Here is a 12,591-nt window from a genome sequence, read left to right as displayed (position 1 = left end):
GCAAAAGTCACAGTTTTTGTGCTACCCTGCATCGTACAAAAATTGCAACTTTTCAAAGCACTTTATTTTGGCGTAAAAACTTTGATGAAGCGCCCCATAAGGCTACATTCACTCATCTATGTGAATTTTACCATCCACGAACAGACTGATTTATCTTTTCTTCATCAGGTGTCATCCTAGCTGTATCTGTGTGGCATCCATTTTTCTCTCATCAGCTTTTTTTCACTGCAGAGGTGTTCATTTCCAAACCAATAAAAAGACCCCTGCAAGGTCTTGTTTTAATTTGATCACTAACAAACAGATCTGTAAGACACTGATGCAAAACAGGAGACTTCCGTTCTGCATCTCTCGGATTTCCATGGATTTGTATGGCCGATTTTCACAGATGTGAAAATAGATTTTCATAGATGCATTAATCTCTATAGGTCTGCGAATTGTCAGATTAAAAAAAAAAAAAAAATTTCAGCCTTATTTCTACTCTGGTCCAATTTGTAGACAAAACTTTCCAATTCATGTGAATGTGTCAATGAAAAAGAAAAAAACAGCACATTGATGGCATCCGAGCCCTGTGTTTTTTTCACCATAACACAGCCGATAAGTATTTTGGAAAAAAGCCTTCTTTTTTTTTTTTTCACATATGCGGTCTATGAGAAAAATGTACACAACGCACTGGTGAACATTGTGTCCAAACTAGATTGGTTATAAAATGTGATCTCTGAGGGTCTAATCTGATTACCATTTCTGACACCCCTCCTTCCAGCTTATGCAAAGACGCTGATCTCTAGGGAAGAAAGGACTGGGGGGGGGGGGGACCCCGGCGGCTGATCTCTAGGGAAAAAAGGAGTGGAGGGGGGACCCCGGCGGCTGATCTCTAGGGAAAAAAGGATTGGAGGGGGGACCCCGGCCGCTGATCTCTAGGGAAAAAAGGATTGGAGGGGGGACCCCGGCCGCTGATCTCTAGGGAAAAAAGGATTGGAGGGGGACCCCGGCCGCTGATCTCTAGGGAAAAAAGGATTGGAGGGGGACCCCGGCCGCTGATCTCTAGGGAAAAAAGGATTGGAGGGGGACCCCGGCCGCTGATCTCTAGGGAAAAAAGGATTGGAGGGGGACCCCGGCCGCTGATCTCTAGGGAAAAAAGGATTGGAGGGGGACCCCGGCCGCTGATCTCTAGGGAAAAAAGGATTGGAGGGGGACCCCGGCCGCTGATCTCTAGGGAAAAAAGGATTGGAGGGGGACCCCGGCCGCTGATCTCTAGGGAAAAAAGGATTGGAGGGGGACCCCGGCCGCTGATCTCTAGGGAAAAAAGGATTGGAGGGGGACCCCGGCCGCTGATCTCTAGGGAAAAAAGGATTGGAGGGGGACCCCGGCCGCTGATCTCTAGGGAAAAAAGGATTGGAGGGGGACCCCGGCCGCTGATCTCTAGGGAAAAAAGGATTGGAGGGGGACCCCGGCCGCTGATCTCTAGGGAAAAAAGGATTGGAGGGGGACCCCGGCCGCTGATCTCTAGGGAAGAAGGATTGGAGAGTCCCAGACTCCACCTGCTGAATTATAAATTAGAGGGATTAGGGGGTCCCCAACTGCTGATCTCAGCGTCCCCCCATCCTTCCTCCTCCCCAGTGATCAGCAGCTGGAGTCTGGGACCTTGTACACAAGTTTGCACAGGTTGCAGGCGCTGATGTCACACATCCTGTACTGTGACACAGAGTGTATCGTGGCTATGTCGGGACAGAGCTCTCACCGTGACAGCAGAGCGGCCGTCGGGCAGCGCACTTCCTCCTCCCAGGGCAGGAGACCCGTCACTTCTCTTCCAGCCCGATGTCACACACCTGTCCGCCGCTACCACCGCTCCAGCCTCTGCAGCAGAAGACATAGCCCCGTCACCTAGCACAGTCCGGGGGTCTCCCCCTCTGCTGAGCGAACTCCGCACCGCATTCAGGACCGGAAGGCTTCTCTACTACGAGGAGTCACCGGGGCGGTCACAGCACACGTTACTCCGTGAGCAGGTGAAGGACCGACATGTGTCACCCACTACAGCCGCGTACCGAGAGCACAGCGCGGTGTAATGTGCCCGGCTTACCGGCTGACTACCGACCGCACCGGAAGCTGTTAGGCAATACACGGCAGCTGAGCAGTACACTTCCCTGGCTAAGAATACCCCGCCCACATCACCACTAATATCCAATCAGCAGGCGCAGAGAATCTGACCAATCCTGGCGTGTTTCTGTAATTCTAGTTTCTGGATGAGACACGGCCGGTGAATGGTGCAGAGCCGCTGCTCTCCTGTCAGGTGTCCGTCTAGGGTGCTGTGCGCTGAGCCGTGGTCACCGGCGCTGCTTCCGCCCAGGTTACACTACACTGATTCATTCAATAAGCCTCTTCCTCTCAGAGCAGCACAGGCCGAGAGTCAGCATCGCCCACATTATCTCGTTCGGTTTGACACTCAGAAAGGCTGCATTAAATTAAAGGGGTTGTCCACTACTAGTACAACCCCCTAGTCAATCCGATGTCTCCCCCTTCCCAGGATATGATCCTGCCAGGGATAAGAGGGTGCAGGTGAGATCCTGGCCATGACTGATACATCCATCCATGCCTTTCGTTCAGGAACGTGCAATGAACACATGATAACATTGGAATCGTCACGATTTTAATATTTTCACGCTCCTTATTGGGAAAATCACAAATCATGCTGCAATCATCTTGCAAGTTTTATGTGTAGGTGCCCATACAACATGGATACCTGTCGGCCGGCAGCTGTCTCGCTCGATTTCTCCATACACAGGAACACTCGCCTCGGCCATATTCTGTATGGGGAGAGTGAAGTAAGCTACTGCCAGACTCACCCACCAGCCGCTCATCTCTGGGAACAAGGGATTAGGTGTTTGTGTTCCTATTGCCGGATCATTATCTCCACCAACATCCTCTGTCTGGAGACCCCCATGCACTTTAGATGGTCTGTGTCACGATTCCACCACTCACGGTATCATACGCACTCTGTGAGTGATAGCTCAGCCGCCATATAGGATGCTGGGCTGTCAGTATTGTGCTGAGCTCTCAGTACTGTGAATGACAGCCCATTTGCCCGAGCCTGTGGGGTGTTCTCCAGGTGTCATCCATTCAGGTGTCTAGAAATGAGAAGAACAGTTGTAGCCTTACTCTGTAGTGGTTTTGTGCTGTGTACTGATTTTCTGATCTTTGTTGCCAGACCTTTCTTTGATTTGCCTGTTGACTACTTCTTTGTATTACACCTTTTGCCTTTGATGCTCTCTGACCTTAGTTACCTGACCCCGGACTTTGCTCTGACTATCCGCTTGTCTTATCCCTTTGTCTGTGATGTACACTCTTGGCATTTGACCTCAAACTCTTTGTATTCCATGCCTCATGGCTTGTCCGTGATAAGTGACTCAGCGTCACTGTCGGACTGATGGTCCTTGATGACTTTAATGTGTATGGGGGCCTTTAGAGTGAACTCATGTGTGACAGATTAATGAAAGCAATTAATGAAAAGTTATTTCTTCCTGCGCTTCTGTCACTCATGACATAGGAGAGGCTCCAACAGAAGTCCTCTGTGCAAGAAAAGTATGTGGGCTCACATACTCCAAATGTCAGATGCCATTGCGACGCCCAGCTGTGCTTGGTATCACAGATCCTAGAAGGGTGTATTGAAGGATTCCTCCACAAGAAGCCCAATAACCATTCACACATCTCCACCTTCCACCTCAGACCACCAGAGGGAGCCCGTTTGGGATAGATAAATAGGGAAGGTGGAGCCAGGCAGCAGTTAGTCTAGACTGGAGACGACAGAGAGTTCCTGCAGTATAGAAGCCTGAAAGAGGTCAGTCTGCAGTGGAGCGCAGTCCAGACTCAGTTGTAGCTCAGAGAGGTGAGCTTAGGTGTGCCGGCGCCATAAGATCGGTGAAGCACGGCAAGCTGCCGTTAGTGTGAGTAGCCTAGTGAGGGCCCGAGTAGGCCGAAGGCAAAGAGGAGAGTTAGTGCATAGGGGGTAGAGGAGCTTAACTGGCTCACCCCGAAGCAGTTACCGGACACCGGGTCCAAAGCTTACCGGGATCTCCAAGACCCAGTAATATAAACCGGAATCCCTGGAGAACTACAAGTCCCAGGATCGCTAAAGTGCTGATACGTCACAGAGCCAGGAGACACATAGGCCCCGTAAGTCGGGAGCGTGCACTCCAAGAGAAGGCCCTACCACAAAGTCAGCCAGCGCAGGACAGAGACAAAGTTAGGCCTAGCTCCAGGCAGGTCAGAAACTTACTACGCAGAAGCAAGAACCAGGAGGCCCAAAACCCGCTCATTGGGGAGGATCCTGATATGCACCCTTCACCCTACAGTGCTCCGGGATGTGCCTGAATTTTCATCAGTAAAGGTACTGAAGTGTCTATCGTGTCCGTCCCCGTTCTTGCTCTGACCCGGCTGGGTCTCGTCCGTCCTGCATTCCCTTTCCCTACAGTGCCCTGAGGCCTAGCTCCACCTGTGGGGAGCGATACCATCAAGTTGCCTTATCATCGGCCTCAGTGGACTGTGCAGCGCTGGTGATCCTCACCAGAAGCCACGGGTGGCGTCACAAACTCTTTTATAAACATAACAAATTATCCACCCTTTTTAAGGAGCGACCCCAGGGTACGTGCCCGGGAGCCGACCGCCGCGACATCCCCAAGGCTAAAGGCCCGGGTATCCGAGTCATCCCCATCCCCTGGGCTTGTCATCTCTTACTGGCGTCACAAACAGGATCAAGTGCCCGCTGCAACGACGAAGTGTTGTGCCCGTTGCCACCGGGTACTGTGCGCCTTTATTCTGAACTGAGTACGTAAAGTTGTGGTGAAGGTTGCCGCCATTGTTGGGCCGCCGAGCGAGAAGAAGGGCGTAACCGCGGGAAAATTAGGGGCGTACCTGCAAAAGAGCGCGAAGCCCCGGACACGCCCCGCGCTTCAACGTCAGACCAAGAAGCGCCAGGTCCTGCAAGGAACGTCACTGAACGCTCTGACATAGGACGCAACCGACGCAAGGTCCTGAAGACGACCATCACCTGCGGAGCTGCGGCCTACCGGAAGAAAGAACTAGAAGGTAGGCCACGGTTAACTAGGGGGGCGCTAAGATGTCCGACGAGCAGCAGAATGCCGACCTGCCGGTCACCGTCCCTGAGGTTCAACCCGCGCCCGATGATGAGCAGGCCAAAGCCGCCGCTCCACCAGCAGCGCCTGTAACACCTGTAATTCCTATGACTTTACCGTACATTCCTGGAGCTAAGTGGCTCCCCCAGTACAACGGCAAACCAGATACCCTGTCTGGATTCAAACGGAAGATATGTGGTATCTTGGACATGTACTCTATGACCGGCAAACAAAGAGCTGCCGTTGTATTAGGACAACTGACCGGTGCTGCGGAACGGGAAGTGGAAACATGGTCGGCCGCCGACCAGGAGTCAGTGTCCGCAATATTCCAAAAACTACAGACTGTCTTTGAGGACCTTACTGAGGCGGACCTCCGGATGAGGTTCTACAGCTGCTCCCAACAACCAGAGGACAATGTTCGGGACTACACCTGGCGTCTTCAAGGGGCCCTGCGGGCTCTAAACCAGGTTAGTCCAACCAGCATCGAGAATGAGAACAAGATGCTGAAGGAACAGTTTGTCCGGGGACTGAAGTCTCCAGAGGAGAGCAGGACTGTGCGTTGGTGGTCCCTGGATCATCCAGATGCCACCTTTGACAATCTTAAGGACATGGCTATAAAAGGACTGCAGCCCCTGGAAACAAATTCCATCCAACGTTACCAGGGTGGGGCTACCCCAGTGCCTGCTACACCTACCTTCTCCCCAGTGGCTGCTGAAGCTAAAGTTCCAGCAAAGTCCCCTAAAGAACTGGACAGTTTGCGCTCTGAAGTGCATCAGTTGAGCAAAACCCTGACCACTGTGCTGAGTGCTCTGCAGCTGCGGACGGAGCCTGAGGAAGGAGGGAAGATCCTGCTAGCCGATAGCCCTGAGGATGTCCCCTGGATGCGTAGGAGGAGGAGGCCAACACCGCCCTCGCCGAGGACCAGTGACCAGCGCCGTCCACAGAAGGACCCTGCCTGCTATCGATGCCGCAAGACCGGACACATCGCCCAGAATTGTCCTTTAAACGAGAAAACCCTGGGTCCGAGGGCCGACACCCAGGAGTAAACTCACCAGGCCCATCAGACTGGTACAACAGGTTCGTCGGAGGAAGACCTTTCCTGTCCATTGTACTGGACGGGATCCCGACGCATGCCCTTCTGGACACAGGATCTCAGGTAACCATCATGCCTGACGTCCTCTACAAGAGGTTCTGGTCCATGGACGATCTACGTCCGCCAGCTCCAAATCTATCTGTATATGCCTCAAATGGACTCCCCCTTAACCTACTCGGGGTTAAGAATGTGACTGTAAAAGTTGAGAGTTGAGCTGAAGGACCAGGGACTAATTGTAGTAGAGACAAATCCTGATGACACCAACCCGTATATGGTACTTGGTACTAACATTGTTGGTAATTGTTTGGGAGAGGTTGTGTTCTTGCTCCAACAGATCGCCGACACTGCCAGGCCGAGACAGCGGAGGGCACTGCAAAGGGAGATCCGAGTCCTGATGTATCAACAGCAAGTGAGGTTAACAGACGGTGAAATCGGTAACATGTGGTTAACAGACCCCATACCCATTGTCGTCCCCCCAATGAGTGAAATGCTCATCTGATGTAGAGCTGCTATAGGTCTTAGAGGACAGAGCTACCAGGCGGTAGTAGAACCCCTTTGCTCCGAGCACAGACCCACGCTCTTAACCGCCAGGGGAGTGGTAGATGTACGTAATGGGAGGGTGCCCGTCCGTCTTCTCAACTTAGGGGAAGATGAGGTCAGACTGCCACGTTATGCCACTGTTGCCAAATTACATGCTGTCAATAACAACTGTATCCATGAGGCGGAGTCCTTAACTTCACCAGATGAAGTGGAGGATAATGACCCTGCAACCTAGGTGGAGGATTGGTGTCAACAGCTCCATGTCGGGACAGACACCACTCCTGCCCATCAAAAACAGGGTGTACACCGGGTGGTACAAGAATACTCGCAGGTGTTCAGTAAACATCCACTTGACTTTGGGAGGGTTAAGGGGGTTCAACATCATATCCCCACAGGCAACCATTCCCCAATCAAAGAACGTTATAGGCCTATACCCCCAGCTCACTACCAGAAGGCAAAAGAAATGCTGCATGACATGAGGAAGGCGGGAGTAATAAGGGATAGTTGTAGTCCCTGGGCAGCTCCCCTAGTGTTAGTGAGGAAAAAGGACGGGAGCATGAGAATGTGTGTAGATTACCGTAAAGTAAATCGCATTACACATAAAGATGCATACCCTTTACCACGCATAGAGGAGTCCCTAGCTGCCTTAAAGTCTGCAAATTACTTTTCCACCCTTGACCTCACTAGTGGGTACTGGCAAGTCGCTGTGGCTGAGGAGGATCGTGAGAAGACGGCCTTCACCACCCCGATGGGACTCTGCGAGTTCAACAGTATGCCGTTTGGACTCTGCAATGCCCCCGGAACGTTCCAAAGATTGATGGAGTGCTGCCTGGGACACCGCAACTTCGAGACTGTATTACTTTACCTGGACGATGTAATTGTGTACTCCAGAACGTACGAGGACCACTTGAAACACCTGGCAGAGGTATTTAAGTCACTGTCCCGGTACGGGATGAAGTTGAAGCCCTCAAAGTGCCATCTGCTCAAGAGAAAGGTACAGTACCTGGGGCACATTGTCAGTCCGGAAGGGGTAGCACCAGACCCGGAGAAGGTCACAGCCATCCAGAAGTGGCCAGAGCCGAAAAACCTCAAGGAGGTGCGTCAGTTCTTGGGACTAGTAGGATACTACCGGAGGTTCGTAAAGGACTACACTAAGAGAGCAACTCCTCTGCAAGACCTCCTGGTAGGGCAGCCCCCCAAAGGCAGAAATTCCCCATTCCACTGGGGTAAGGAGCAAGCCGAGTCGTTTCAGGAGATGAAGGAGATCCTGACAGGTGATGAGATCCTAGCCCACCCTGGCTACAGCCAACCGTTTCTGCTGTACACAGATGCCAGCAATGAAGGGCTGGGCGCTGTCTTAAGTCAGAAGCAGAATGGCCAAGAGAAGGTGATCGCATACGCAAGCAGGAAGCTCCGCCCGACTGAAAGAAATCCAGAGAACTATAGCAGCTTCAAGTTGGAGTTCCTGGCCTTGGTCTGGGTCATCACTGAAAGGTTCAAGCATTATCTGGCCTCCAGTAAGTTCACTGCCTTTACTGATAACAACCCCTTGACCCATCTTGAAACAGCTAAGTTGGGGGCACTGGAACAACGATGGATGGCTCGGCTGTCAAACTATCAATTTACAATTAAATACCGGGCGGGCCGCAAGAACGCCAACGCTGATGCCCTGTCTAGGATGCCTCACCAGTCAGACTCAGAAGAAGAAATGGATGACTTGGAAGAGATAGAGCTACCTGCCTTTCACCGAAGTGGGATGATCCACGAGCAACGAGCCTCTAGGAAGCAGCGTGGAAAGACGTTAAACCCTCTGTCTCACCACAGCTGGAAAGAGACCCAGGACAGCGACCCGGTTGTCAGCCGTATTAAGGAGCTGATATCTCAAGAAGGTGTCTCCCTGGAGAAAGAAGCGTCTCTCCAAGCAAAGCAGCTGTGGAACGAGAGAAGCCGGCTGTTTATCTACCGTGAGAAGCTGTGCCGGAGGTACGTTAATTCAAAAACCCACAAGATGGTATGGCAGATAGTGGTCACGAAGACAGACATCCAGATGGTATTAGAAGCTTACCACGATCAGGCGGGGCACTTTGGCTGGAAAAAGCTAGAGACCCTGCTGAAGTGTCGATTCTACTGGGTAGGAATGCGCAGCTCCATTGAGAGGTGGTGCCGGGACTGTGGACCCTGTGGCCTAAGAAGAAAAGATTTCAGCAGCCAGAAAGCACTCCTGCAACCCATCAAGACGACTCGACCCCTGGAGATCGTGGCCCTGGACCATGTCAAGCTGTCCACAAGCAGGTCAGGGTACTCCTATGCTCTGACCATGGTGGATCACTACTCACGTTTCTTGGTGGTCGCCCCCGTCAAAGACCCGATGGCAGAGACAGCAGCAAAGACGTTTCAAGCGTATTTCTGCAGACCCCATGGTTACCCTGAGCAGGTGCTGACGGACCAAGGCCCGGCCTTTGAGGCTGAGTTGTTCAAGGAGTTCTGCCATTTGTATGGTTGTAAAAAGATCAGAACTACACCGTACCACCCACAAACAAACGGTCTCTGCGAAAAGATGAACAACATCATCATCGACCTGCTAAAGACCATACCACTTGAGAGAAACCAGTGGCCAGACCTACTACCTGACTTAGTGGATCTGTATAATCATATACCAGTCAGTTCCACCAATTGCACTACGGCATATTTCATGCGGGCAAGGCCAGGAAAGCTGCCCATGGACTTGGAGCTTGGTGTTGTTGAGCCTGAAGCTGATATGACCACTGTAGACTGGGACAAGACCAGACAAGAGCAGTACAGAAGAGTACAAGCTTGTGTCAAGGACAGTCTTACTCGGGTGAGAGAAAAGCAGGAAAGTCAATACAAGAACGCACCCGCAGAACCTTTCATACCAGGTGAAACAGTACTAAAAAGAAAAAGACGCAACAACAAACTTGATGACCAGTGGGAAAAAGACCCCTACACTGTGTTACCGTCAAGGTTTGACAACAAAAAGACTTGTATAATCAGTCGAGACGGAGGAAAAACATCAACAGTGTCCAAGGACCATCTAAAGTTGTGTCCAGAATTACTGAAACCCCAAGAAAAAGTGCCTTTCACAATCCAGGAAGAACCTGAAGAAGCAGTGATTCACACTGACCTAGGAGACTTCCCTTGGCCTCAGATAGGAGCAGTAATCATCCCAGTACTCCAATTCTATGAACAGCCAGAAAACCCTCCACAGCAAGTAGAACCTGTAAGTGCTGCAGAAGAGCCAGCTCAAGAAGTATCCCCGGACGAAGGATCCCCGGCAGGAGCAGAGCAAGAGGGCCCAGCCAATGGTAGACTTGCCAGTCCAAGAGAGATGTTAAGGCAGTTTTACAACATGGTCACACGTAGAACTGGTAGAGTAACTGAGAATACAGACACTGACACCCCACCAACAACCGCACTACGCAGATCAATACGTAGCACGAGAGGTAAACCCCCTGCTAGGTACACGCAGTAAATGGTCAAAAATTGCTGAAAATGTAGATAGTTACCCCTGGGGTATTAAAATTGTAATGCACTGTATTAATTGTGTGTTTTCATGAAAATGTATGTTTCTATCAATTTGTGCTTTACCTCATTAATTCTTTTGTTGCATACCAAAGGACTTTGTGGCTGAGGACTGTGTGTAGCCCAAAAACTCATATTGTATATAATTGCTCTCCCTGGAGTGCCCCTTTCAGGTGACCTCAGAAGAAAAACCTGTCTGGAGTGGCTCTTTTGGAGGTCCAACTTGGGATCTTCATGCCCTGCAGCCACCCCAGGGCCTACGTAGAGGGTTTAGGACAGGTCCCTCAAAAACCACAAAGTACTCTACCTTGTGAGATGGACATCCTGTATGGGAACCTCACCACAAGAGACTTGGAGTCTGAGGACACTCTGTATTTGTTATTGTTATGTAACTTTTAAGATTAGTGCCTCCCATAAAGGGAAGATTGTTCTTGCATTGTTCATATTTCCTGTTGTTATTGTTGTTATAAAATGTACTTCAGCCTGGGAGTGCTAAGCTTAACTAGGGGGGAATGTGACGCCCAGCTGTGCTTGGTATCACAGATCCTAGAAGGGTGTATTGAAGTATTCCTCCACCAGAGGCCCCCATAACCATTCACACATCTCCACCTTCCACCTCAGACCACCAGAGGGAGCCCGTTTGGGATAGATAAATAGGGAAGGTGGAGCCAGGCAGCAGTTAGTCTAGACTGGAGACAGAGAGCAAACCTGTTGAGAGAGTTCCTGCAGTATAGAAGCCTGAAAGAGGTCAGTCTGCAGTGGAGCTCAGTCCAGACTCAGTTGTAGCTCAGAGAGGTGAGCTTAGGTGTGCTGGCGCCATAAGATCGGTGAAGCACGGCAAGCTGCCGTTAGTGTGAGTAGCCTAGTGAGGGCCCGAGTAGGCCGAAGGCAAAGAGGAGAGTTAGTGCATAGGGGGCAGAGGAGCTTAACTGGCTCACCCCGAAGCAGTTACCGGACAGCGGGTCCGAAGCTTACCAGGATCTCCGCGACCCAGTAAGATAAACCGGAATCCCTGGAGAACTACAAGTCCCAGGATCGCTAAAGTGCTGATACGTCACAGAGCCAGAGGGTCGGATGTTAAAACTCATGAACAACATCTGTCAGAGGAGAGTTGGGGGGCCGCCGTAAACATTAGACCATTGGCTGATCCTGCTGAGATCAGCTGACTTTACAGTGTAGGGAGCCCAATGGAGGCCCTGTACTAAATATTTGGGCTCCTTCCAGTAGCTAATTTGGTGACAGAAGAATACTGGCCATACACCAGCTCTCTATGGCTTTCTAGAAAATCCCTCACTACTGTACTATTATATCAGTATTCGTGAGACCTATAAGAAGAATGTAGCCTGCTATATATGCTGTACATATTCATATGTAGTAGTTGAGGTGCAACTAGAAAACAACATATTTTGATGGGCTCCAAAGTAGTGCTAGAAAACACAGGAACAAGTCTAGATGGAACTAATCCATATTCTACAGTGATAATCAGTCTCATCAATTTTATCCTAGTTTTTGTTCAGGTTTATCTCTCCACTCCTCATCGAAAACAATAATCCTTTCCTTTGGAGTGCTGTCACTACACCACGCAGCCTCAGACACAACAGATCCTTCCTTCTTTCCTGGTCCAAATCGGAGCTGCAAGCCAAACACACATGTGTCTCCACTGTGATCCCATGGAGCCTTTTTAATCAAAAAGATTATATTTTGTGTTTGTGGCTTTAGCAGTTCTTCATCTTACGCCATTTCAAACTCACTCCAAATTAATGTAGTGTCACATCTGTGTCGGTGCTTGTCCCTCTATTCCTGCTTCGATCATCGGCTGACGCATGGTGACAATTTAGTAGCCCTATTTTACTCCTAAGACTTTTGGCTCTGGCCAGTCCAGAAGCTTTGGGGTTAAACCCTTCTTAGTTTGCCTTTCTTCCTGCTCTCAGCCCTGGGTGGGGCCGCACATTATTTAAACCCCTGAGAATCTGTTCTCACTGCCAGTTATAACTATATAACTAGCTGTGGTGTTGTGTGTACCACAGATCATGTGTCTTAGTGGATATTTCTGATTTTGACTTCTGCTTGTTTACTAACGTTTCTCTTGTCTGATGATTGTATACCTTTCCGTACCTCGTGGTTCTGACTATTCTTCTTGCCATTTCACACCATCAAACAGGGGTCCTCATGTAAGGCTAAGTGCCCACAATGCAGAAGTGCTGCATATTTCTTCCGCATCTCCCTGGCAGGAAAAACGCATGCGGATTTTACATGCGTTTTTCCTGCCAGGTAGAAGCTGTTAGGCTATGT

The 12,591-nt window shown here is 50.5% G+C and overlaps 1 protein-coding gene across 3 annotated transcripts in view; it reads right to left on the bottom strand.

Moving 5' to 3' along the window:
- ATP2C1 (ATPase secretory pathway Ca2+ transporting 1) overlaps positions 1–12,591 on the bottom strand; it is a 185,299-nt gene that overhangs the window by 117,222 nt on the left and 55,486 nt on the right. The window contains exon 1 of one of the 3 annotated variants that reach the window (XM_073678078.1): positions 1,739–2,183. The exons of 1 other annotated variant lie outside the window; for it this stretch is intronic. In XM_073678078.1, the coding sequence (XP_073534179.1) occupies positions 1,739–1,870 (132 nt within the window). In that variant the 5' untranslated portion in view covers positions 1,871–2,183. Of the gene's footprint in view, positions 1–1,738; positions 2,184–12,591 lie in introns of those variants that run through there. One more of the 3 variants, XM_073678080.1, reaches the window with a different exon arrangement.

The sequence above is a fragment of the Phyllobates terribilis genome, unplaced genomic scaffold (genome assembly GCF_046119375.1).
Source record: "Phyllobates terribilis strain yellow unplaced genomic scaffold, ASM4611937v1 Scaffold_4__5_contigs__length_816908805, whole genome shotgun sequence".
NCBI lineage: Eukaryota > Metazoa > Chordata > Amphibia > Anura > Dendrobatidae > Phyllobates > Phyllobates terribilis.
This window is presented reverse-complemented; position numbering and strand designations above follow the sequence as displayed.